Raw genomic sequence first — 26,089 nt, 5'->3', positions numbered from 1 at the left:
TAAACATTAGTCTGGCTTTATATAAACTCATTTTATTTGTAAAAGCCAGTCTGTCACCGTGTATTGAACTGATCCCATGTTTTTGGACTCAAACATCAAAGGAAGCGAAGGCAGTACAAAATTGTGAGCGTTTCACTGTTTCCAGTACTGTCGATATCAACTATGCACAGGAAGTGCCACGTGTACCAACTGCGCATGCTTGAAGAGGTTTGACGTTGTGCCTGCTGGGTGGGACTAGAATGGGTACAGTTTATGTCATAATTGACTTTTAATATAATTTACACTGCAGGTTTGGATAATTAATCGTAACAGGTTCTGAGAATTAGGTTAAGGTTATGTTAAGGGTTGGCTAAAATGCAACACAAATTATTTTGGACATAATCTGTACCCCATCTAGCCAATGTCTACTGGGTGATCCCAACTTCCTGTGCAAGAAGATAAGTGATTTCAGTGGCCTCACATGATTGTCTTGACAAGTCCTACACCCGTAGTTGAACGGGGAACGGCCCAATCATGGTCCTGTGATAGCTAATTAACTTTTTGTTTTACTTGAAAGCCTGTGTGGTGAAGTCGCTCCGTTAACCAAACATCTAACGTTACCCTGCTAGCTAAACAGCCAACTTAGCCAAGTAAGACGCAGTTAGCTATTCGTCAACCAAGCATTTCTGCAGTATATTTGATTACGGTTGGTGTCTATTTCATAATGTCAAGTACAGATTTTAGTTCTCAGAATGGGGCAGGAGGACCGCCGTACGCAAATGGTGAGTACTTTCGCCACGGGTTAACTATCTTTTGGCTTTCTACCTAGATAAAATAACGTTAACTAGCTAGTAAGATAAGATTTTATCCGACCTTATCTGACTTGGCTTGTTAGCAAGATGGCCAGATTACAACATTAGCTTGCTGCCTTGGTAATAATGCTAGCCATGAATGATGGCTGCTAGTAGTGGGCTAATTTAATATTGCTCTTATCGAGACCACAAGCACACATGTTCATATAGATAGCTACGTTATTTGGATATCTTTAAGTTAGCGTTTTGATTCCCCAACTACGACAGGTAGCTAACATTTATCTGGCTCAGAATAGTTGAGACAAGTCAGATAAGTTTGTTAACGTTAGCTAGCTTAACTTGGTTATCCTCTAGAGACACAAATTTAAGTTAGTTGGCAATTCGAAATCAAATTGTATTTTTCACATGCTTCGTAAACATACCTGTGTATATAAACCCTCGATTGCTTGTACTACGTATTGGCCAATAAGAGGCTTTGAAGCCACCTGTCGGCCATATTGGCACTCATCAGAAAAGCAGTCGTCCATACGAATGAATTGACTTCTACAGTATTTCGTTTAAATGTTTGTAGATGTATCTTCTAACTTATGGTAGCGAAATTAATGTTCCCTTTTCTACCATAAACTGCCTCCAATGTCGTTTTAGAGTTCATCCATAGATTATGGCTTATAAAATGTATTTCAGTTGACTGATTTCCTTATCAACTGTAGCTCAGTAAAAATGTTGCATTTGTTATATTATTCAATATACAATGTTGATCCATCCTCAGTTTTCTTCTGTCACAGCCATTCAACTCTAACTTACTATTAGCCTCATGGTGAAATCCGTGAGTGGTTTCCTTCCTCTCCGGCAACTGAGTTAGGAAGGACGCTTGTGTCTTTGTAGTGACTGTATTGAAACAAAATCCAAAGTGTAATTAACTTAACCATGCTCAAACCTCACTGGTCTTTGTGGTTGAATCTTTTTGAAATTCACTGCTCTGAGGGACCTTACAGATAAATGTATATGTGGGGTACAGAGATGAGGTAGTTATTCAAAAATCAGTTTCAACACTTATTGCACATAGACTGAGTCCATGCAACTTATGTGACTTGTTAGACATTTATACTCCTGAATTTATTTAGGCTTGCCATAAATGGTTGAACACTTACTGACTCAAGACATTTAGATTTAAATTTTAAAAATTAAACACAATTCCACTGACATTATGGTGTGTTGTGTGTAGGCCAGTGACAGCACATCTCAACTTAACCAATTTTAAAATCAGTCTGCAACACAAAATGAGGAAAAAGTCAGTGTGTGTACTTAATGAAAGCACTTTGTTGTGCTAGCTAAACATTTGGCTATGATCTAGCACTGGCATTATGGAGACTGAATTAAATTAAGTAATCTTGCTAGGTAGTCAGCTAGCTGTAGCCATCTGGCAAGTATCAACAAGGGCTTTCTGCAAAATAGCAACATTAGCACAGCTAGCTAGAGAACATCAGAATCTAGACCATAGACTAAGCAACACACGGGCATGCATTGCCAAACAATGATACTGCCACCTTCTGGTTTGGAGTATTTAACAAGTCTGAGTGGCTGACGACTAAGGTCTTTGCTGTGTGAACATGCAATTCTGATTGCTGACACTGTTCAGAGGTGCTAAGTGTTGTCAAATGTTTGACAATCCTACTGGTGTATGAGCTATTACGATTAAACTCCCTAGGCTAATCTGGCTTTGTTTTTTCCTTATCTCTGCATTTGTTGGTATAATTTCATTATTCCAATATGTTTTCATTAATTGTATTCACTTAGTCTATTTTATGAGGATTTGTAAGATTCTTATTTGCATAAAATAGATAGTCTTATCAAAAATAGGTAATAGTATTTATTCTCGGAGCGCGCTGCCATGTAACCACGAACAACAGTTTATAGACAAAATATGACGTCACAGGTCATAAAATAATCTTTCTCCAATAGTTCAAAAGTATATTTGAGAACTTAAGAATGTTTTTCATCCATCACCCTTCAGCAGACAGTTCCAGCTAATGGAAAACCTAAGAAAACACACAATGCCTCATCTGAACGTTCCAGTGCTAAGTTGAGTCGGCTCAACCATAGGTTAATTACCCTTTCTGCTTACTTAAAAAAAAAAAAAAAAACACTTCCAATCTTCTCCAACCTGGCTGGAATTATATTTATTTAATGTCATTACCCCAGTGTTATATGCTCCACAATCCCTCACTTATGAATTCATATTGTTAATCAGATATAATAGAGTATAAGTTTACTTAGTTACAGTTCTATTTGAAATCGGGATATTGTTTAGTCATTTATTAATAAAATTCCTAACAGCATTCGAGGCAATTAAATGCCTCAACTCCAACATTGGTCTTTCAACTCTGATCAAACCAAGATGCTGCAAACATCCATCTTACTAAAAGAAGGCATTCCGTATGTTCACTAAATTCCTGTCCTATTATGTTGGTAGCAAAAGCTAGCACTCAAGTGTTAAAGTTCATGCCAAAGTGGATTTAATCTCTGCTTAATTCATCTAACTTTGCTTACTGTTTCCACTTTAAAACTATAGACCTTCGTTGCTGTACAGGATCTACTTCCTGTGACTCCTATTCTTTCCTGTCGTGCTCATTTGCCGTGTCTTACTCTTTAATTGGTTGAGCAGTTGTACTCTCCCCAGGCCAGGTTCACTGTTATTGGAGGAAGCCCTCAACATGACAGCTGTGGCCTGCCGTTAGCTTCATTTTGGCCATTTCCCTGGGGCTGCTTAGAAATGCTGGGATTCTGGGTTTTTGTCTTCACTATTGAGACGTTTTCTAATCAGTCCGTTCCTCTCTGTTCACACTCAGTGTCAGTAAAGGAGCAGCATGCTTTAAATCCAGGTATGAAGATAATGTCCTTCTCTGTAAGTGTGTTGAGTAAAGTTATTGCTTTGTCAGTCTGTTCACAGATTGTTTTCCTTATTTTGGAGGCCTGGAGTCTTTAAATCCTAATTTCCCTTGCTGCATTTAGCCTAATAATAATGTTGCTGTTCTCAAAGTTATCTAGCCTATATCTTCCTTCAGAGAAACAAACGGTTGTAGGCCGAGTCAATCAGTACTGCCATGCAGTTCATAGTGTAGTAATGAAACATTGGTTGTAGAGTGAGATTTTCTTCATCAGTGTTAACTGGCATGCAAATGAGGCAGTGGGCTATTATTGATGTAGTTTGTTTTGCATGTCCTGGGGGTGGAGATTTCACTTAAGGACCAATGGAATGGTCTAAAATGTGCAGACTCTGCCCACCCTAAGCACTGTGCCATGCAAAATGAACCTCCATGGTTTGAATGCAGATTATAGGGACATTCACGTGGGATGTCAGAGTATGGTGCTTGTCTATAAGTGAAACTGGCTTGGAGTCATCTAACCTCATCATTTTCCTGTCTTCCAGGTCCCTCTCAGAATCCAGTAGCGCTGCAGCCACCGGGACCGGGTTACATGGCCCACCAGACTCCATACAACCCAATGCAAGCCAAGGGCCCTATGCCGCCCGGCCCTGGACTCTATAACTCCGGTCCCTACCAGCCCATCCCACCAGCCAGCTCTAACCAGGCCCTTCCAGGTCAGCCCATGTTAAAAAGGCCTCCTATGGGACCTCAACATTCCATGACCCCACCTCAGTCTGCCAGCCCTAACCCAGGCTCCAGGATTCCCCCAGCGCATGCCACCCCTCCACCTGTGTCTGCTAACAACTACCAGCACGCCCCAGCCTGGCAGTATGGGGGGACTCCACCGATGGGAGCTCCTCCATCAATGGGGGCACCGCCTCCTATGGCCATGCCTCCCCTTCGGCCTGTGGGTAATCACATGACCTCCTCGCCCAGCCTGGCAACCCCCCAGGCCTCCTCGGCAGAGTACCGTGCAACGCCTCCTGTCTTCCATAATGCCATGCAACCCCTGTGTCCTCCCACCTCGCTCCAGGGATACACCCAGCAAGGTAAAACAGTGCTGGAGGGAGCATTACAAAGGCTGCATGATTAAGTGTTAGATATTCCACAGCTGTTTGTTTCCACAATGAAGAACACTTTGTTGAAAACTTGAGATATCATTATGATCTTATGACGTGTTTCATGACATGTTATCGTTGTTTTGTCTGTGTAATGACACGCACCGGTGGTGGTTCAGCCTAAGATCTTTAGAACTAACCCAAGACAGACCACAGCATGTCGTTTCCAGTGGAGGAAAAAACAGAGTGGCAGAACAAGCAAGGAGGTGGGCGGAGCCAAGCACGAGCTAGCAAGATCCTATTGGCACTTTCTAACATGGCATGTCCAGTAACTATTTACCCTTGCACTCCTAAACCACATTTACAAATATAAACAAATTGGCAAAGGGTGAAGTCTACAAAACTTAGTTCACTCCGTTCGTAACAGATTCTAGTTTTGTGAATAGCGCTCTATTGAGATGAAATGTTCTATTGATGAGCAGAATGTCGACCGAAGTCAATCTCACTCCATCTTCTCCCACTGTCGGCCACTGGACTTCCCCTCGGCCATATTTTGTGGGTAGTGGAAATGCCTGCCCGGATGCTTCAGATTTGCACATCCGGTGAAACATCTGGCTCCTTGTTCTGTGGTTGAGCTAACTGATCTTGAAAGTGGACATTGCCTCCTCCTGCTCCCGTTCCCACACGAACAGATCAGTTTGGCAACACCTATCTCCTTGGCAGACACTCAACTCAGAAATACTTAGGCCAAATTAGTTTTAGTAACTTCTGGTGAAGTTATTGGAAATCTATAATTTCCAGAGTTCTGAGTTTAGTCACCACTAACCACCACTGTAGCGGTATTTGTGGTGTGTGGCTTATTTTTGGTCAGAAGCCATCAGTGATTCATGACCAACGCCATTATTGCATTATACAACATTGTGGTCTAAGAAATATCACATTATCTGGCTGACATAACTGTCTTCCTGACTTCTGTTTTAACATTAACTCTAATCTGTCCAGTTTACTATTTTCATTCAAGTTGATTTGATTGAGTATTTATTCATACTTGCAATCTCTGAATGACAGATCTTTGATATTGGAAGCAACATCAGATTGCTCTTATTTGGAATGCCCCAGTGTAGTCACCTAGGGGTGTCTTCCAGTTCATTGACATTAGCTAGCTCTGGGTCAGGCTCATCAGCTGTCGTCAGACCTGTCACCTCCAGTGTAGGGTTATAATTAGAGGTTGCCCGATTAATCGGAATGGCTGCTTTAATTAGGGCCGATTTCAATATATCAATCATAATCACTAGTTGATCACTAGTTGATGATATTCCTAGTTTATCTAGCGTGTCCTGCGTTGCATATAATCGATGCGGTGCGTATTCGCAAAAAAGGACTGTCGTTGCTCCAACGTGTACCTAACATAAACATCAATACCTTTCTTAAAATCAATACAAATAATTATATATTTTTAAACCTGCATATTTAGCTAAAATAAATCCAGGTTAGCAGGCAATATTAACTAGGTGAAATTGTCACTTCTCTTGCGTGCAATGAGCGCAGAGTCAGGGTATATGCAACAGTTTGGGCTGCCTAATTTGCCAGTATTTTACGTAATTATGTCATAACATTGAAGGTTGTGCAATGTAACAGAAATATTTAGGCTTAGGGATGCCACCTGTTAGTGAAATACGGAACCGTTCGGTATTTTATCCAGAAGAATAAACGTCTTGTTTTCGAGATGATAGTTTCCGAATTCGACCATATTAATGACCTAAAGCTCGTATTTCTGTGTCATGTTATAATTAAGTCTATGATTTGATAGGGCAGTCTGACTAAGCGATGGTAGGCACCAGCAGGCTCGTAAGCATTCATTCAAACAGCACTTTTGTGCGTTTTGCCAGCAGCTCTTCGCAATACTTCAAGCCAATCAACTCCCGAGATTCGGCTGGTGTTACCGATGTGAAATGGCTAGCTAGTTAGCGGGGTGCGTGCTAATAGCGTTTCAAACGTCACTCCCTCCTAGACTTGGAGTGGTTGTTCCCCTTGCTCTGCATGGGTAACGCTGCTTCGAGGGTGGCTGTTGTCGATGTGTTCCTGGTTCGAGCCCAGGTAGGGGCGAGGAGAGGGACGGAAGCTATACTGTTACATTGGCAATACAAAAGTGCCTACAAGAACATCCAATAGTCAAAGGTATATGAAATACAAATGGTATAGAGAGAGAGTCCTATAATAACTACAACCTAAAACTTCTTACCTGGGAATATTGAAGACTCATGTTAAAAGGAACCACCAGCTTTCATATGTTCTCATGTTCTGAGCAAGGAACTTAAACGTTAGCTTTCTTACATATCACATATTTCACTTAATTTCTTCTCCAAAACTTTGTTTTTGCATTATTTAAACCAAATTGAATGTTTCATTATTTGAGGCTAAATTGATTTTATTGATGTATTATATTAAGTTAAAATAAGTGTTCATTCAGTATTGTTGTAATTGTCATTATTACAAATAGATTAGTAAAAATCGGCCGATTTAATCGGCATCTGCTTTTTTTGTCCTCCAATCGGTATCGGCGTTGAAATATCATAATTGGTCGCCCTCTAGTTACAATGCTGCTTGTCACGGGACGTTTTCCCTCTTATGCACGGTAGTTCTCATATACCCCCATGTCTTATAGGTTACATTGTCATGATGTATAGTTGCCAGTTTTGTCTAAGGTTATGTAATAGGTTAGCCTTGACCACAGCCATTGTGCCACAGCCAGGTTGATGTCTGGGCTGGCAGCACAGTACTATGTAGGTGCCATTGATGTAATATCCCAAAATGTCAACCAAACAATTGTACAACGTTTTAGTTGATGGGTGTCGTGATAGGATACTGTGTAAGAGATATGTGTAGCTAAATGTTGTTGTCCAGGCTCTGCCCCTCTTCTGATGAACCCCATGGCGGCTCCTCACTCATACCAGCCAGGTATGAGAGCACCTTACGGCGGCCCCCCACCCTCTGTGAGACCCACCCCACCCACTACTGGACCCCCCATGGGCAATGCCACCCCTCCCCTGGGCCCCAAAACTGATGGTAAGGAAATATCAGTTTTGATACTGCATGAAAGGTCTGAGTAGGAGTGCTGATCTGTGATCAGTTTAGCCTTTTAATGAATAAGAGGGGAACCTGATCCTAGTTTGTTTACCTTACTTGTTGAATTATCCACATATGTACTGTGGTTTATTTGTTGTTCAGTAGTTGTACAATAATTGTATAAATAGTTATTTTTTCCTCTGGGGTGGCGGGGTCTAACGTGGGGTTTCTCAGTAGTGGAACTAGCTCCCAACAGCCACCCCCTTTGGGTCTCATTGCCTTCTCTGTCTTCCCACCATGCCAGCTCAGTGTGGGAGTGATGCTAGTGATGCTTCCCACACTGAGTACGAGAACCAGGAGAATGATTTTGAGTGTCCAGGTGTGGTTTCGTCTGTCAGTGTGTTGTGTCCCCTGTGCAGTTTTGATGACGATCACATTTGATCCATTGTCTTCTATTAGATTTGTTAACATGGTTTCGTAAGGAACAGAAGGCCTCGAACTTCTATGAATATTTCAGATATCACCTGTTTACATCTGACACTATTTCCAAGTTTGTCTGTCTGTCGTCCCCCCCCCCCCCCCATGTGTCCAATTTATCACATTGTCTTACTGTCTGTTATTGTGACTGTGAATTGGGTACCTTGAATGCATAATTCATATGTTCTCAACCCTTTGGCAATGAAACAAAGTACAACTGACCTGAAACGTAACACAAACATGTATGCTAATTACTAAGTTTTCGCAAATGTACAGATTGTGCCTTTTAAGTGCTTACACAAGTAGTAGTGTTTTGTTTGTTTTAATGCATCTTTATTCTGACCCCTAAATGTTATGTTTGCACTGTAACAGGACACATGCCCACACCTGGTAATGGTGCTCAAGTTCCCAACAGCTTTGATCACTTGGAGATGGGCCCTAAAATGGGTCAGTCCTCCACTACATTAGTTTCATCAGAAATGAATAACTAATGTAACTTTATAGTCCCCTAGATTTACTGCTAGCAACACTAAGAACTGACATGAGGCCTGTTTTGGTGCTTGTCCCTATAGCTGGCCCACTCCCACCCCAGCAGCCAGGCCCCCCTACTCGACACATGGGTCTATCCTACCCCTCTTTACCCCCGGGGTACCAGAACACCTCTGCACCCCCTAATGCCGCCACCATGCAACATCCCGTGCAGCCCTCGACGCAGCCTTACAGCCATCCTCAGCCATACCAGCAGGTAAGTGACAAGACTTCCATCTATGCTTTGCCAATTCAAGTCTTGGATTTTGTTTGACAGTGTTTGAACTACTTTGCAGATATGAAACAGACGTTCATAATATCAGTAATAAAAAAATATCAAAATCCCAGTTTATGCCTCACACTTTTAAGCGATGTTAAAAATAGAACCTATCTATTTCATGATGTATGTACTGTAAGGCATTGTTGGGAGAATAGGTGGATGCAGTTATAGATGGATAGTAGTCCACAAATTATTGCTGTTGTAAATCATAGCTGCCTGGCATTCAACCCCACTGGTGATCCATGCAGTGCAAACAAATGAAAAACATCTTTAAATGTTGCAATAAACCTATAGCGACAATTTGATTGTTTGGAGTTACTAAATACCTTTTTGATTAGGGCCGCAGCTTATTATGTACATCTGCAAGCATAGCAGCAAAGACTGGACATATCTCTTTAGTTTCAATATATTAAAGTGCTGTATACAGCATCCAATAAGCATCACAAAGGGCTGTATTTCCAATAAAACAATGGGCAGTTTGGGACACAGTTGCTCTTTCTTTCTTTTAACAAATAGGCTGTCTAACCTGCAAATTCACTTCTTCTTTTTTTCAAAATGTCTGCGCCGATTGAGTTTGACTCCCCTGAGCTAGTGTATCTATTTAGTAAGCTAAAAACCCTGCGCCTAACACTAGCTGCTGGGAGGATGTCATTGGAGGTGTGACTGACCTTTTCCCCTCACCTTTTTTCAGTGGCTACAGCTCGAGGCAGGTGTCATTTGGTTAGCTAGAAATAAATGTACATCGCTTTCCCAGGTAGTTATGCTGAGCTTGAATGAATGCTAACTGGATAACAGATCTCTTAATTGTCAATCAAATGTATTTGACATCGATCAAATGAGAGGGCAAGCAAGTTTCCCATTCAGTTATCAGAAGGTGGGTTGGCACAAGCATGCATTGGCAGGCAAGCTGCAGAAGGACGAGCATGATTTTATTCCACATTGTTTAAGTGCAATTTTGACAGCCAACTATTTTTTTATTTTGATTTATTTTAAAGTTTGAGAGGGTTTATCTTATGTTCCCTCGTTAGATTTTAGCTTATCTCGCTCTGGCTAGCATTAGTTGTTGATCTTGTTGATGTGCATAGGCAACTGAGGGGAGGGGAGCTTAACTTTTCATGGTGGTTTGATCAATAGGACTGTGAAGATCCCAAATGTGAGGACTCCCGTGGTATTTACATATGTGCAGAAATCCATTCAGGTGTATTTTGTGGCTTTTGACGAATGCGTTCTGATCTAAAATTGCGCTGTTGCTACTGCCTGTAATCACACAGTCCAGTTCAAAGTGATTGATGGAAGGCACGGGTTGCAAATGGATTATTTGCATATATGCCTACTGAATCTCTGATTGGCTATGGCTCACCGGTCTGCGTCGACTACGGTTCTGATCAAGACGGATGTTTTTATTAGGTTTATTTACTGCAGTGTCTGTTAATTGTCTAAATGCACACCTGCTTTCCCACTCTATTGCTATTGAATTTTCACAAATGCCTTACTATGTCATTCCTAAACATTCTATACATTTGTGAAAGTGACCATATTGAAGTGCTAAGATAAAATATAAAAAATATCCTGGGGGTATATATGAATTTATTTTAATATTTCATGATGCTAAAATGCTGTCAGTTCCACTTTAAATTCTACAGTTCATAGCTGAACCTTCTGTATGATATTGTCAGAGCTTAGCGCATGTCTGACTATTGAACACATTTTAAAAATTAACTCTATGTTGAAATAGGACATGCATAGACTGAAATATTGAAACTGACCAGGGATGCACCACAAGTGCACAAATTTTTGATCAGACCTTCAAGGTTGCACCCAAGTTAAGTGCTGCCCTCGTTCATTGTATTCACCGGTTAACTGTCCTAATTTCCCTCCCCAGCCCTCTGCAGGTCCAGCCCAACTGAGCCCCTCCTTGTCTGGTTTGAGTCTGCAGTCTCAGACCCCAGAGGCCCTGAGGGTGGTCAACCTGCTGCAGGAGAGGAACCTGCTCCCTCTGGGCCCAGTCACCCCTCCTACGCCCTGCCTGCCCCAGGACCTGCAGAAAATCAACTGCCACCCAGAGTGCGTTGTTTCCCAACATCAACCCTCCCACCACAATGTTGAACATTTTGTGGTGGGAGTGCACATGTGTTAATGTGCTTGAACTTGGCCCTACATGTAAATAATATGTACTGGTTCTGACCTGGTGTGCATCTCCCCCTCACTACAGGGTCTTCCGCAGTACCCTGACCAGCATCCCCCAGACCCAGTCGCTGTTAAACAAAGCCAAGCTCCCACTCGGCTTGCTCCTCCACCCCTTCAAAGATCTCTCGGTAAGACGTTGCCCACTCGCTCTATGCAAAACATGCCCAACCTTCAGTATAATCTTCCTTCTACCAATCCCACTTCTGGTGAAAGATCAAAGGATACATATAGCCTAGAATAATTGTCTTCAATCTACACATCTGTGATCATGTCTGAATTGTAATTAGATTCTTATATTTTTTTTTAAAGATTAGTGTGGAACTTGGCATTGATGATAGGCTATGACAATCATATTGTTTCTCTGTGCACTGCAGAAACTAGTTGTATTATAAGTTAAATTATTCAAGAGCCGATGGGTGCATATACAGTTTCATTTAAATGTATGTACTAATCCCAGATTGCCCCTTAATTGTTTTGGTTTGTCTGTGCACTGCAGCAACTGCCTGTGGTCACCTCCAGCACTATAGTGAGGTGTCGCTCCTGCAGGACGTACATCAACCCCTTTGTGACCTTCCTGGACCAGAGGAGATGGAAGTGTAACCTGTGTTACCGGGTCAACGACGGTGAGGACCACAGCCACCCAGCTCCTCTCAAATGACACCCTATACCCCATATATGGCACTTCCTTTGACCAGATCCAATGTTCATTATTTAAACACTAAAATTAGGTTCCAAGTGAGAAGTTGGGCTGGTCTGAAGCTGAAAAAATAATGGAAATTCACACGAGCACCACAAGGACTTACTTGACCCATGCTCTATCAAGGTTTTCAAGCACACCGCTTTGACCTAAATGTCCAGAATATCGTTAACCTGCCGATATTAGTGCTGATGGACAAGCCTGGTGCTGCTCTTTTCTGACTGAAGATAACCTCCGTCTTTGTTTGGTATAGTTCCGGAGGAGTTCATGTACAACCCAGTCAGCAGATCGTATGGCGAGCCACACAAAAGACCTGAGGTCCAGAATGCTACCCTCGAGTTCATTGCACCATCAGAATACATGGTAAATTCACATATGTAGTCTTTCAAGATTGTCTATATATTCTGCCTGAAAATATTTCTTATCTATGTGGAATGTTGCCCCCTTTAATCCGCTAATAAAATGCAGATGAAGTGAGCTGGGTGCTACTGCTGCTGTGTTCATGAAGTGATTCCATCAGACTTTATGATGCTCTTAAGTTTTAAATCATTTGCTGCAGTTTTTCTAGGAAACCTTTACGTGTTTTGTCTGCGTGTTTGTGTTAGTCTATGTATTGACGTGGTGAAACCTGTCATACTCAGCTGAGACCCCCCCAGCCTGCTGTTTACCTCATCGTGCTGGACGTATCCCACAATGCCGTGGAAACAGGATACCTAGATGTCGTCTGTCAGTCACTGCTAGAGAACATCAATGCGTATGTATGATCAACGTCACCACTGAGACACTAACAAAAAAGCTGATTCGGCCTTTGCAGCATGGTCATTGTCTTATGTCCTGGGCTTCATAAACTAACATTGTCTGGAAGTTTTAGTCAACTTGCTAGCTTTAAAGTGTTTCGTCTCCAATAACCCCAAAACAATGTAGCTTTTAACAAAAAAAATAGTGTCCTGTGACTGTCTGCTGAACAAGTCCTTCTGAATGCCTGTGTGTTCCAGGCTCCCTGGGGACTCGAGGACAAAGATTGGCTTCATCACATTTGACAGCACCATCCACTTCTACAACCTCCAGGAGGGCCTGTCCCAACCACAGATGCTCATAGTCTCCGACATCGAAGGTGAGAGAGAAAAATAGAGAAGTTTGTGAACATGGGCCGGAGCTCTTTAAATTGCGTTGTGTGTGGGGTCTGTTCAATTTGTGCTCTGTCTTGTAAGAAAAAAGGCAAGGGTTTACAAGCTTCATCTGTAGACTAATTCACTGCCTAGAAGTGATCAAATACTGAAAAAATAGTCTAATGGTCTTCTGTGTTGTCTTTTCTCCAGATATATTTTTACCGACACCAGACAGCCTTTTAGTGAACCTCAATGAATGCAAGGAGGTAAGGAGCTAATATTCCCCAGAGACAGGCTAATGTAAAACGAAAAGGTTGTGACTCAAATCTGTCTAACAACTCACCGCATTGCCTGAATTAATCAAGACACACTCGCATTGGGTAACTTAGTTTTGCCTAAGCCTCTCTTTAGCTCTGTTTTGCATTTCAAAACTTTATGTAAATGCGTTATTTATTTTTGCAGCTGGTGCAGGATTTGCTGAGGAGCTTGCCCCAGATGTTTGGCAAGACCATGGAGACCCAGTGTGCTCTGGGCCCGGCCCTGCAGGCAGCGTTCAAGCTGCTATCGTCCACCGGAGGGCGTGTGTCCGTCTTCCAGACCCAGCTGCCCAGTCTGGGTGTGGGGGCCCTCAAGTCCAGAGAGGACCCCAACCAGAGGGCTTCTGCCAAGGTGGAGACTAAAGAGACCGGTTCACACTGGTTTATACATTCTGTATCTGAAATTGCACCCTAAAATGTCCCATATGTAGGGAATAGTGTGCCATTTGGGATGTACACACATTTCTAGTTGTATAACATGTTGCATGCCTGTTGTGCAGTGATGGTTGAAACAACTTCAATCCCGAAGATAGGGTTTCAGGAATGTGTTCTGCATACTATACCCACTTAAAACATTTTTTATTTTTTTTGTTTTACTATTGTCTGTGATGCTCGTTGTGTGGTGATTCCCCAGGATATCCAGCACCTTTCTCCTGCCACAGACTTCTATAAGAAGCTGGCCCTGGACTGTTCAGGACAGCAGGTGGCTGTGGATCTGTTCCTACTGAGCTCCCAGTACTGTGACCTGGCCTCTTTAGGTGAGTGGCGCCTTCAGCCGCATACACCTGCACTACAATGTGTGATTGTTTACGAAGTCCCCCTATTCCACAAGCAATCAGTGCCCTGTGCATGTCTCTGATGTATGTTACAGTTATGCGTATGTTACTGTATGTGTCTTGCTGGTGACAAATGAAATTTCCCCTTGTGTATAGAACATCATACCTTGGCTGGATTCATGTGTAATCTCTCAATCTTCTCTCTCCTCCCGTCAGGTTGCATATCCAGGTACTCAGCGGGAAGTGTGTACTACTACCCCTCCTACCACCAGCAGCACAATCCAGCCGGGGTAGAGTGCTTCCAGAAGGATCTCAAGAGGTACCTCACCCGCAAGATCGGCTTTGAGGCTGTCATGAGGATACGCTGCTCTAAAGGTGACAACTTTTTTTCACTGTGCTGGTTTTATTGTATTATGTGAAAGCAGCAGCGCTTTAATTGTCTAAAACAAATTTTATGCATCTTATTTCATCTGAAATCTGTGTAAATTATTTGCTGATCATCTCAATGCTCATTGATGGCGGATAATATTAACCCTGTGAACTTGTGAGTCTGTCCCTGCTCCAGTAGATTACTTTATCTGGGAGGATGAACTTGGAATGAATTCAACTCAAACCCCTTAACCTCCATGTAGGCTTGTCCATCCACACGTTCCATGGGAACTTCTTTGTGCGCTCCACGGACCTGCTGTCTCTGCCCAACGTGAACCCGGATGCAGGCTTCGCTGTGCAGATGTCCATTGAAGAGAACCTGGTGGACATGCAGTCTGTCTCCTTCCAGGCTGCTTTGCTCTACACGTCCAGCAAAGGTATACGGTCTGGAGCTGCTGTGGTGGGCTGGGGGTTTACCAAAAAGCGTCATTATTTTTCTGTGGGATTTACTTGGTTGAGACTCATTGTAAATGTCCCAAATATCACACTATTCCATGCATAGTGCCCTACTTTTTACCAGGACTTAAAAGGCTCTGGCTATAAAATGTAAAAAAGTGCACTATATAGAGAAGTTCCATTTGGGACTCGGATTCCATGTTTGTAAACGTGAGCCATGAAAGGGTGAGATGGAACCCTTTTTAAACTGAATACCAAATTGTAAACATGCTCTTGCTGAAGTGCAATTGAGTTGATTTTTTTCCCCCATTGTAATGCTGAAACAGTAACTTGTTGCTTGGTGTTGTATTTCTACAGGAGAGCGACGAATCCGAGTCCACACCATGTGTTTGCCTGTTGTCAACTCCCTATCCGACATCTTCGCTGGGGCTGATGTCCAGGCCATCACTTGCCTGCTGGCTAGCATGGGTAAGTAGTTTGTTGGTATTTGTGTGGTTATTAAAGGCATGTTTATTTCCATCACGGTGAGGTCCTTAGTGTGTTCCATCATCCTGTGATCATTAATGTCTCATAGTGAGAGCAGGATTGTCATCCCCACCCTACCATTGCTGCCTAATTTGCATGGACAGATGGTTGTAAGTGATATCAGATGGTTGCCTGGTTACCGTGACCTTTGTGGGATCCAAGTGGCTACATGAAACTGACTGTGGACTAATCTTCATATAGTGTGTTGATGGGGGTTTTACCCAGGTCTATTCCTTCACTGATGAAATGTTAGTCTTCTAAAGAGAACCTACTGTAATAATATTATACCATTATTATTGATAGTTTACCATAATATAAAGTAACAAATGATTTAACCCAACGGTTGCTCTTTTGTAAATAAAGGCCATGACTACAAACATGTACTGTACATTCATGTAACTTGTGAATCACAATCCCTGAGACCAACGTAGCTGAGGTTTGAATTTGGTTCTTTTTTTCCTGATGTGTGTCCTCTCGCTCTCCAGCTGTGGATCGCTCTGTGACGGCCAGTTTGAGTGACGCCAGGGACGCGATGACCAACGCATCCATCGACTCTCTGACGTCCTTCCGCACCTCTGTACTCACCATCCAGCAGCCTGGCCTCCTGGCCCCCGCCTGCCTCAGACTGTTCCCCCTCTACATCCTCGCCCTGCTCAAACAGGTACGCTATCCACCCACTCCCTCCCTGGCTAGTCCCCTGGCAGTCTACGGCTTCGTCTCAAATGGTACCCTGTTCCCATAGGGCTCTAGTCAAAAGCAGTGCACCATTGGCCTCCTGAGTGGCGCAGTGGTCTAAGGCACTGCATTGCTGCAGCCTTTACTCCAGACCCGGGTTCATTTCCCAGGCTGTGCCTCAACCGGCCTGATAGGCCCATAGGACGGTGCAGAGTTGGCCCAGTGTTGTCTGGGTTTGGCCGGTGGACCTCTACTTGGCTCTAGCGACTCATTATGGCGGGCCGGGTGCCTGCGTGCTGACCCCGGTCGCCAGTTGAACAGTGTTTCCTCCGACACATTGGTGCAGCTGGCTTCCGGGATAAGCTGGCGGGTGTTAAGGAACGCGGTTAGGTGGGTTATGTTTTGGAGGACTCATGATGCCACCTTCGCCTCTCCTGAGGCCTTTGGCGAGTTGCAGCGATGAGACGCCCCCAAAAAAGCAGTGCACCTTTAAGAGGATAGGATGCCATTTGGGACGGAACCTACCTCTCACCAAACAGGCTATGGAACATAAACACCATAAGAAATCTAGTCATATCAACTGATAATGTAAGACCCAGCTACTGCGATTTGTTTCTCTCCTTCATGCTTTGCTCGTATGTCGTTTTTGTTCTCTGATCCACAGAAAGCCTTCCGAACGGGTACAAGCACCAGGCTGGACGACCGTGTGTATGCCATGTGTCAGCTGAAGTACCAGCCCCTGGCCTACGTCATGCTGATGATCCACCCAGCGCTGTACCGTGTGGACGATCTGACTGACGAGGTCAGGGCTAGGGGAAACCCTGATGTTCACGCAGATAGATAATGCCAATAATGAGAAGCTATATTTTTATTTTAGTTTATATTTGAGCATGTCTTAAATGATATAATGCATACACTACATGGCCAAAAGTATGTGGACACGTGCTCGTTGAGCATCTCATTCCAAAATCATTGGCATTAATAGGGAGTTGGGGCAGGTAGCGTTCTTCTGGCATCCGCCAAACCCAGATTAGTCCGTTGGACTGCCAGACAGTGAAGCATGATTTGTCACTCCAGGGAACTCCGCTCCAGAATCCAATGGCGGTGAGATTTACACCACTCCAGCCGGCACTTGGCATTGTGCATAGTCATATTAGGCTTGTATGCAGCTGCTCGGCCATGGAAACCCATTTCATGAAGCTCCTGACAAGCAGTTAATGTGCTGATGTTGCTTCCAGAGGCAGTTTGGAACTCGTAGTGAGTGTTGCAACCAAGGACAGATTTTACAAGCTTCAGTACTCTGATCCCGTTCTGTGAGCTTGTGGCCTTACATGCTGACCAGACCGGACACGTCGCGTGCGCGAGCATCGCAAATTACATTTAGAAAGCCATGTTATTCAATTATTGCACCCACACTGCTAGCGCCCGCCAACGAGCGTCTGCGACACCAAGGGCTAAAATAGAACTCATTCCTATTTCTGACGCAGATCGCGCTGAAAGTCCTGCCTCTCCCATCTCATTGGTTTATAGAAGCAGGTACCCACTTGCCATCTCATTGGTTATACCCACGTGGGTGACTGAAAGACTAACTGTTTTGCCGGTAGTTGTGGTAATACAATGAAAGTTTAGATGCGATCACCATATAAGTTAAACGGTGAAAAAGCCTGGAAGGAGGAGAGATGACTAGAAACAAATAAATGTATGCACGAAGGCTCACGCGCGCAGCTGGTTTGGGTTCCGTGTCACGCTTCGCGACTGAGCCTTTTGTTGCTCTTAGACGTTTCCAATTCACAATAACAGCACTTAGTTGACCGGGGCAGCTTTAGCAAGGCAGAAATTTGACGAACTGACTTGTTGGAAGGGTGGCATCCTATGATGGTGCCACATTGAAAGTCACTGACCTCTTCAGGTCATTCTACTGCCAATGTTGGTCCATGGAGATTGTCTGGCTGTGTGCTCGATTTTATACAGCCGACTCCACTATTTGAAGGGGTGTCCACATTTGTTTGTCTATCCATGGTTTTGCTTCCATCTGACATGTGGATATATTGTACGTTTCCCCTTTATAAACTTTTATTTTATTAGCTTCTCCCCTCTTCTTCTCCCACCACAGGGAGCCCTGAACGTCAGTGAGCGCACCATCCCCCAGCCCAGAGTCCAGCAGTTGTCTGTGGAGAAGCTGAGCAGAGATGGGGCCTTCCTCATGGACGCTGGCTCGGTTAGTAGAATGACCATGATGTATTTATTTGTTATGGACAGATGCAATTCAAATATTGACATATGAATAATCCAGAGTCTGATGCATTACACCATCATGCTTTAGCTTGCCCTCACTTACCTTTTTTTTTAAAGGAATGTCATTTGGCGAACAACCTAAAATAGACATGCAACCATATCTACAGTGGATTTTTCTGGAGAAACGGGCCGATGGATAAAATGAACACAATCTTGACTGACTTCTCCTTTGTCCTAACAGGTGATCTATCTCTGGATTGGAAGAAACTGCAACCCCAAATTCCTCACGCAAGTCCTGGGGCTCCCAAACTACGCTGCTGTGCCCCTGAACATGGTAAGGAACCTAAACACCTGCTCCCATTTTTCACTCTTAGCCCAGCTCCTCTGCTCCTGTCAAGGTTCTGTATCGCTCACCAGGACCTCTGTATTATACTGTATTTACATGTGCTAGTATCTTTTGTTTGGTGTATATATATTTTAGTAGTGCATCTCATTTAAAACAGCACAACAGATTTCCTGAAAGGGGTGCCATAAAGATATTTCATTATAATGGTGTTGAATCTCCCAGAACATGCTCCCAGAGTTGGACACTGCAGAGTCCCAGAGAACCAGAGCGTTCGTTGGCTGGCTGAGGGAACAGAGGCCCTTCTTCCCCATCCTGCATGTCATCAGGTAGGCATTAGGAACAGTGGTGTGGCTTTACTAGACCAGAGCACTGGTAGAGTTCAGAGGCCATGTCTGTGTTCCAAATTGCACCCTATTCCACTTAGTTCACTACTTTTGACCAGGGCTGTTGAGCTCTAGTCAAAAGTAGTGCAACCTATGGGGAATAAGGGTGAAATTTGGTTGCATACAATGTTTGATGATTTCCTTGGGTAAACAAAGGCCAAAATAGAATGCGTAGTATTTAGATCTGGTTGAACTCATTGACAGGGTTGACAGCCTACGGAGTTTTGTTGAGCTGTCAACCGGCTCAGGTCAATTCTGCAAGAGACTATGCGTTAATGTTGTGGATCCAACCTTCCTTTTCTGTTCCCGTTCAGGGATGAGAGTCCACTGAAAGCCAGCTTCTTGCAGAACATGATAGAGGACCGGACAGAGTCGGCCTTGTCTTACTATGAGTTTTTACTCCACATCCAACAGCAAGTCTCCAAGTAAACCCAGCGTATTGAGTCAGTCAGTCCTGGGAACATCAGTGTGGGAACCTGTCAGGGACTGCTTGCTGCCTCTCACAGGATCTTCGGTGGTGGCTCACCATTTTTGTGTGTATCATTGCCTTTCCTGAAGATTTCCCCCAGCTGCAGACTTTCAAACGAATCAAACTTTGTGTGGTAAACAGGACAAGGACAGAGGTGACTAAGCGAGGTCTGATTTCGCTGCTGGTTTGACTATTTTCAAGCTGGAACAACTTGTCGAAACCAGGGAACTCATGATACGGTATGTACGTCAATGATTGAGGACATCAGTGTTTATTCTCAAAGAACAAGGTTTTCTTAGATCTTTTCATATACAGTCCTGGCTATGGATGTCAAGTCTTTTGATCAAAAGCATAGTTGTATTTGCTAATAAAATAATAGAAGTATCATGCTAAAGGCAATGTTGGAGTATCGCCTGCCCTTAAGGACTTATTATTGGATGTCACCTTGATTGAGCGTAAGAATAATATCTCAGCTACAATAATAATGATCTACTGATTTTAGTTGTGAAGGACAGATGTGTGCTTTATTTTGGTTATTGTGTCGAACAAATCTAGGATTAATGCAAAGGCAGAAATGTAGACCCTTTGAAGGCGAATTAACCTTGTTATAATTTGCTGCCTTTTGAATGTTGATGAAACAATGCAATGCTGTCATCTCTTGGGTCTGGTCTGTCCTTCTCTCAACCTGTCTTTCCTGTATCTTCTCTCTCACTTGTCATGGACATTCGACACCTCTGAAGACGTTGCTTTGTTAAATATGAGAATCCCGATCTGATTAAATCCTCTAATTGCCTTCTATGGGACATTTTTATTATTAAACCTCTGTTTAAATACAAACGCTATATATGAAATATTTTAATATAATAGGATATGGGACATTCTTGAATACAGACATAAAGCCATTGTGATCTTTTAATCATGCTTATTGATACTTGTGTATTGAAAAGACTACATTATGGTAAAGAATTGTTGATTTTAGTATGAACATATTAAGGTGACATGACGCTAATAAAATGTTCGGAACTTTTTAAACTTAATTGTGGTTTGTCATGAATGAGCAGGGTACGATTAGCATGGTCGTTGTCTCAAATGGTATACCTTTTCAAATTCCACTGTCGTAACATAGTTCATGTGAAAAGGAATACGAACATATCAAAATGTTTTCTGATGCAAAGAGAATATATAATATCTTAGAAGTAATGACGAATAAATAGTGACTAAAGGTGTCACTCTTATTGTACTTAACTGCAGGAAAGGTATGAATTGTTAACGTTTATACATTTAACAATGCCAGAGGATGTTGCTGTTCTGGTCTCAATCGTTCTATGGTTTTAAGATATTATTTGTTCTTGTGGAAGTTTCCAGAATTAAACAATAGTCATATAAAATGTTTGCGTGTTTTATTCCTAAAAGTTGTTGAAGTAGTTTGCCTGAGAAACGGCAGGTAGGCTAGTGGTTGAGAGCGTTGGGCCAGTAACCGAAAGGTTGCGAGATCGGGTCTGACAAGGTAACAATCTTTCTGCCCCTGAACAAGGCAGTTAACCCACAGTTCCTAGGCCGTCATTATAAATAATTTGTATTAACTGACTTGCCTAGTGAAATAAGAGGGATCAATTGTTTAGAGTACCTACTTAAAATATTTCGTTTTGACTGATTGTTGCATGAGTTAGAATTGATTGGTTTTCACTTGAAGGGGAATCATGGATTTCGATACTGGAATACTTTTATAACCAACCATAGATTTGACCGCCATCCCCGGCAGCCGTGATTCTTTGGCTAAACTGACCTCAACCATTTCCCATGCACTGTCAATGGGGTTTCTAAACCAACCCGGCTGTAATAATTCTGGAAACTGGTTAATTTTGTGGCTAGTCGGATTTCCCCATGGGGAACACTGTAAACCGAAAGGTGTATATTTCTTCGCCCAACACCGGTCACTGAGTTAGCAAGCTGAAGTTGGCTAGTGAGTCACAGAAATGTACGTTCATCCTATTCATTATTTCAGTCCGATTGGCCTTAAAGTAAATTAATCAGCATGGCTTAAAATAGCACTGTTGGCGGTATAAACACAATTTCGCTAAACATGTGTATGTAACTTTTATTTGATTAATTTCGTTTTTGACCTCGACATTCTTGCTGGATAGACACTTTGATAGCGAACATGCGCTGCTAACTTGCTAATGCTAATGGCGCTAGCTAAACTCCTATGTTAGGCTGGACACATTGCATTTTAACAACGCTTTTCTAAAAAGTGGTTCATTGCATCCGCGGTGGAGCCCAGTTTCATAATATATCCCAGCTGCCTGTCGTAGTTGAAATAATCACGAAAAAGCAGGCCTTAATTTAGGGCATTTTATCACCCTGCCAGCTCCTATGAATTCTATTGAGCACTGTGGTACCAACTCGCCTTCCGAACGTTCGTGTAATGTGTCCAGCCTAACATAGGAGTTCAGCTAGCGCCGTTAGCATTAGCTAGTTAGCAGCGCTAGCTATCAGTGTCTCCAGCAAGAAAGTACAACAAATGGGACAATGGTAGTTTCGCTATAGTTGGCAATGGAGACCTGCTCACGTTAAGTTAAAATGTAAACAACAAATTACTCATGTTACTCTGAGGTCGTCCCATTGTTTACTATAGGGAAATATAGGTATGGCTGTCTTATTTTGCCAAATATCTCGCGATATGTATATTTCGATTTTGTCATTTCGGACACCATGTTAATCAATATCTTTCTAATTATGTAAGGCTGGGTATTGTATCTCGTCATCAAACGCTAGACCTGAAATAGTCAGTTGCCATTTTTTTCCCCTACTTCCTCGCTATGCAGACAAGCACAATTGGCTCCACTGAGGTGCAGATGTTTCCTTTCTACACTAGTTATTTCAGTTTCGTCCTAAGAACAGATTGTAGTGTTAAAATAAAAATGGATACTTTTTTGGTGCCATTTAGGCTAAATGGCAATCTAAGCTTCACTCCAGTCAAAACAGGCTCTGCGAACGTTCGATTCCATTAATTTGATATGGGCTCGCGATAGTTTTAGCTTAGCCAACGTTCTAAAGCCGTTTTCAGCCTTGGGTGAATTTTGACTCGTTATTTTGTCCAGCCGACCTATGCGGATGTTTATCTAGTTCCCAAGAGCAGCAGACCGGTAAGTCAACTTTTCTTTCGAACTTTAATCATCTGTAAAGTTGTTTTACATGCAATCATGCTAGCTAGCTATATTTTGACACGTCTGCACCTGCTTCACCGGCAATGACGGGTGATGCAGGTAATTATCACATGCATACTCTCTCTCACTTGGGGCTCTATTCAATCACATCCGCATAGCGGTTGTTTTGGTGGTGTCTGAGGTGGAACTGTATTAAAGCTGTCAAATTAACAAGCGGCTCCTGGCCTTATACCTAAAACGCGCATTGCCGTTGGCGGCAGGGAGTCGCATTAACAGAAATCTCATGCAGCCCTGTTTACAAGTTAGAACAGTGGAATTTGAGATGTAATCTACACCTCGATTAGGCTGATATAAATCCTCATTTAGTTTACTTTTGAATTTGAGCGTCATATTTATATATAACCTACACTTTTTCGTTTACGGTGTAGATTCGTGACAATGATCAAGAGCCGCTGCTTGCCGATTTGACAGATCCAACATCAGACACCGATAAAACATAAGCAATGTTGGTGTCAGCTATCGCTGGTTAACGCTTGATCTTATTGAATCTAGGCCTTATACTCATTCACTCTGTTTACTTGTATGATTATTGTCAGTTAAGAAAATTATGCCTCTTTTAGATCTGCCACCCCAGGTAGTTCAGCTGTAGTCACAGCAGTCCTCAGCTGTGGTTTTTAATTTACCAGCTGCACCAATTCTTAGTTCACTGGCCTTGAAGGGAGAAACTTTTGAGGATTCCCAACTGGATACAGGTAATTCAGAATTATATTACATGCATATATGCTCAATCCCACCAACCGATGTGCACACAAACATGTTGAGCTGTATACTTACTGCCACTTTGTGTCCTTTTCAGATCTGCAATGCACTCCACCACTGCCTGACAGCCTCACCCAGAAGTGCATACACTGGGCCTATCAAGACTGACAAAGCAGAGATGGGTGGGTGACAAGGAAACTTAAAACGCAAGATGCACACACACACTCCCTCTCTCTCTGTCACACACACATAATCCCCAATGTAAATACATTGTAGTTTATTTTATGTATGCTCCATTTTATTTGAGGAAAATGTCTGCAATAAAGTTTGTTCACAGTTAAGCAATGTCTTTGTTTTATTGTATATTTCTCCGTATTAAATGTAACCAATAGAAAGTCTGCAGACCTGCAACCCTCGGAATGTGTGCAGGTTGTCATCTGAGCCTGAAACTTAAGAGAGATGGGAAGAGTGCAGTTTAAAGGTTTATCGTTAACTGACACAATTTAAAATGAATACATATGTGACCAACAGTTACTGTATCATGATTTAGTGTTTTAATTACTCAAGTAGTGCCTCAAGGTAGGATTGAACCGTTTCTCAAAAGAAGCAGAACAGGTCAAATAAGGTGACCAAAAAAACGCAAGAGGTGCATATTACTTCGCCCAGCAGCATTCATTGAGCGAGCAAGCTAAAGTTAGCAAGTCACAGAAATGTACGTTCCAGTGGCAGTCAGTGCCGTTTTAAGATGAGGGAGGACAAATTGTTTGTTTTTTTTAAGCATGGCGTTATTTCTATTACAGCATATTGGAGGACTGTCATTCATATTCCATTCACCCAGTTCAATGTAATGGCAATAGGTTTAGGCTACTACATGATACTCAAATGTTCCTATACTCATGTCCTATACCCATCAACCTAACCTATGAATGACAGTTTATAACAGGTGCACACAGGTCGAGAGACATTTAAGGTGACAGACGGTGACATTCAATAATGCCTTACACACTCTTACCTGCATCTAGATGATATAGGGTGTAATCATTAGTCCAACAGTTGCAAACAGTAGTTTTTATTTGACAAATTCAGGTATGTTTATCCCTGTTACATTTGCTTCTGTTTGAGAAAATTTTTCAACAGAATCAGCAGAGTGAATACTACACTGATCACGCGTAAACACAGTTCACTTTCATAGCAGCCACGTTGTATTCCATCTCGCATCTATGCGCTCACCTCTTCCCTTGTGGATTTCAATGCACAACACAGCTGTAACACAACAGTATGTGACCAGGCAAAAAACACCTTTCCAAGCCAAACCGCTACACACAGCCTACATCGTTGTCACCATATTAGCTATATTAGTAACATCATAGTCAGCATAGCTAATAGAACTAACGCGTTTGTAAACCCACTACAATCCTGTATTAATGGTGGCCCCAGTGGCAATAAATTAGTAAAACCAAAAGCTTACCTTGACTTGGAAGAGTTCCAGACTTGTGTTGGAAAGTCATAGTCAGCTAGCTAACATAGCATGTTTGCGGTTTCAAATACTAAATGTTCAGTGAATGTAAATATTTAGGTGTTTTAAATTATGCTAAGGTTCCTACTAACCTAAATTGACAGTGACAAATTCTTGCCTGTCCATTATTCTAGAACTAACGATGACTGAGTGTGAGGAATGTTTTCCATAATGTACATTTCATGCATATACATTTGAACAAAGAACATCACATTTAGTGTCTCCATTTATTGAGTATGGAGACAAATGGCAAAGGTGTCTCAGGCAGTATTTGATCAATCTAAATATTGTGTAACCTACCAATAAATGTATATAGAGGAGTGCCGGGTGGGGGGAACAATGTTAGTCCAGAAATTTCAGTTTTACCTTATGCCAAAAGCAAGCAAGGTAGAGACAACAATACATCACGCAAAGCAGCCACAACTGTCAGTAAGAGTGTCCATGATTGATTCTTTGAATGAAGAGAATGAGATAAAACTGTCAATTTTGAGTGTCTGTTGCAGCTCGTTCCAGTCGCTAGCTGCAGTGAACCTAAAAGAGGAGCGTCCCAGGGATATGTGTGCTTTGGGGACCTTTAACAGAATGTGACTGGCAGAACCAGAACGGGTGTTGTATGTGGAGGATGAGGGCTGCAGTCGATCTCAGATAGATAGGGAGGGCGGGGGGGCTAAGAGGGTTTTATAAATAAGCATCAGCCAGTGTGTCTTGCGATGGGTATGCAGAGATGACCAGTTTTCCGAGGATATAGAGTGCAGTGATGTGTCCTATAAGGAACATTGATGGCAAATGTTATGGCCGAATGGTAAAGAACATCTAGCCGCGAGAGAGCACCCTTACCTGACGATCTATAATTTATGTCTCCGTAATCTAGCATGGGTTGGATGATCATCTGAATCAGGGTTAGTTTGGCAGCTGGGGTGAAAGAGGGACGATTACGATAGAGGAAACCAAGCCTAGATTTAACTTTAGCCTGCAG

General features: G+C 42.6%; 1 protein-coding gene and 1 long non-coding RNA gene across 3 annotated transcripts; both read left to right on the top strand.

Annotated features, from left to right (window-relative positions):
* The first annotated feature begins 178 nt into the window (after positions 1–178).
* Positions 179–21,059, top strand: LOC139420778 (protein transport protein Sec24A-like). Of its 2 annotated transcripts, XM_071171033.1 has the most exons (23): positions 179–761; positions 4,222–4,767; positions 7,681–7,842; positions 8,692–8,766; positions 8,892–9,064; positions 11,010–11,191; positions 11,340–11,442; positions 11,811–11,937; positions 12,265–12,374; positions 12,653–12,765; positions 13,007–13,125; positions 13,331–13,386; positions 13,583–13,789; positions 14,072–14,195; positions 14,430–14,588; positions 14,846–15,019; positions 15,396–15,506; positions 16,049–16,224; positions 16,903–17,040; positions 18,352–18,456; positions 18,715–18,807; positions 19,042–19,145; positions 19,517–21,059. In XM_071171033.1, exons 1-23 carry the CDS (start codon positions 704–706, stop codon positions 19,629–19,631), a joined length of 3,330 nt encoding a protein of 1,109 aa, XP_071027134.1. In that variant the 5' UTR covers positions 179–703; the 3' UTR covers positions 19,632–21,059. The 2 variants fall into 2 exon arrangements, with proteins under 2 accessions (XP_071027134.1, XP_071027135.1); XM_071171034.1 differs by lacking the exon at positions 7,681–7,842 and having other exon boundaries at positions 411–761.
* Positions 21,060–21,625: 566 nt separating this feature from the next.
* Positions 21,626–23,917, top strand: LOC139422068 (uncharacterized). The gene is made up of 3 exons (XR_011635704.1): positions 21,626–22,817; positions 23,459–23,590; positions 23,695–23,917. It is a non-coding gene; the product is annotated as an uncharacterized lncRNA (long non-coding RNA).
* Positions 23,918–26,089: the final 2,172 nt, after the last annotated feature.

Source organism: Oncorhynchus clarkii, chromosome 12 (genome assembly GCF_045791955.1).
Source record: "Oncorhynchus clarkii lewisi isolate Uvic-CL-2024 chromosome 12, UVic_Ocla_1.0, whole genome shotgun sequence".
Taxonomy (NCBI): Eukaryota; Metazoa; Chordata; class Actinopteri; order Salmoniformes; family Salmonidae; genus Oncorhynchus; species Oncorhynchus clarkii.
This window is presented reverse-complemented; position numbering and strand designations above follow the sequence as displayed.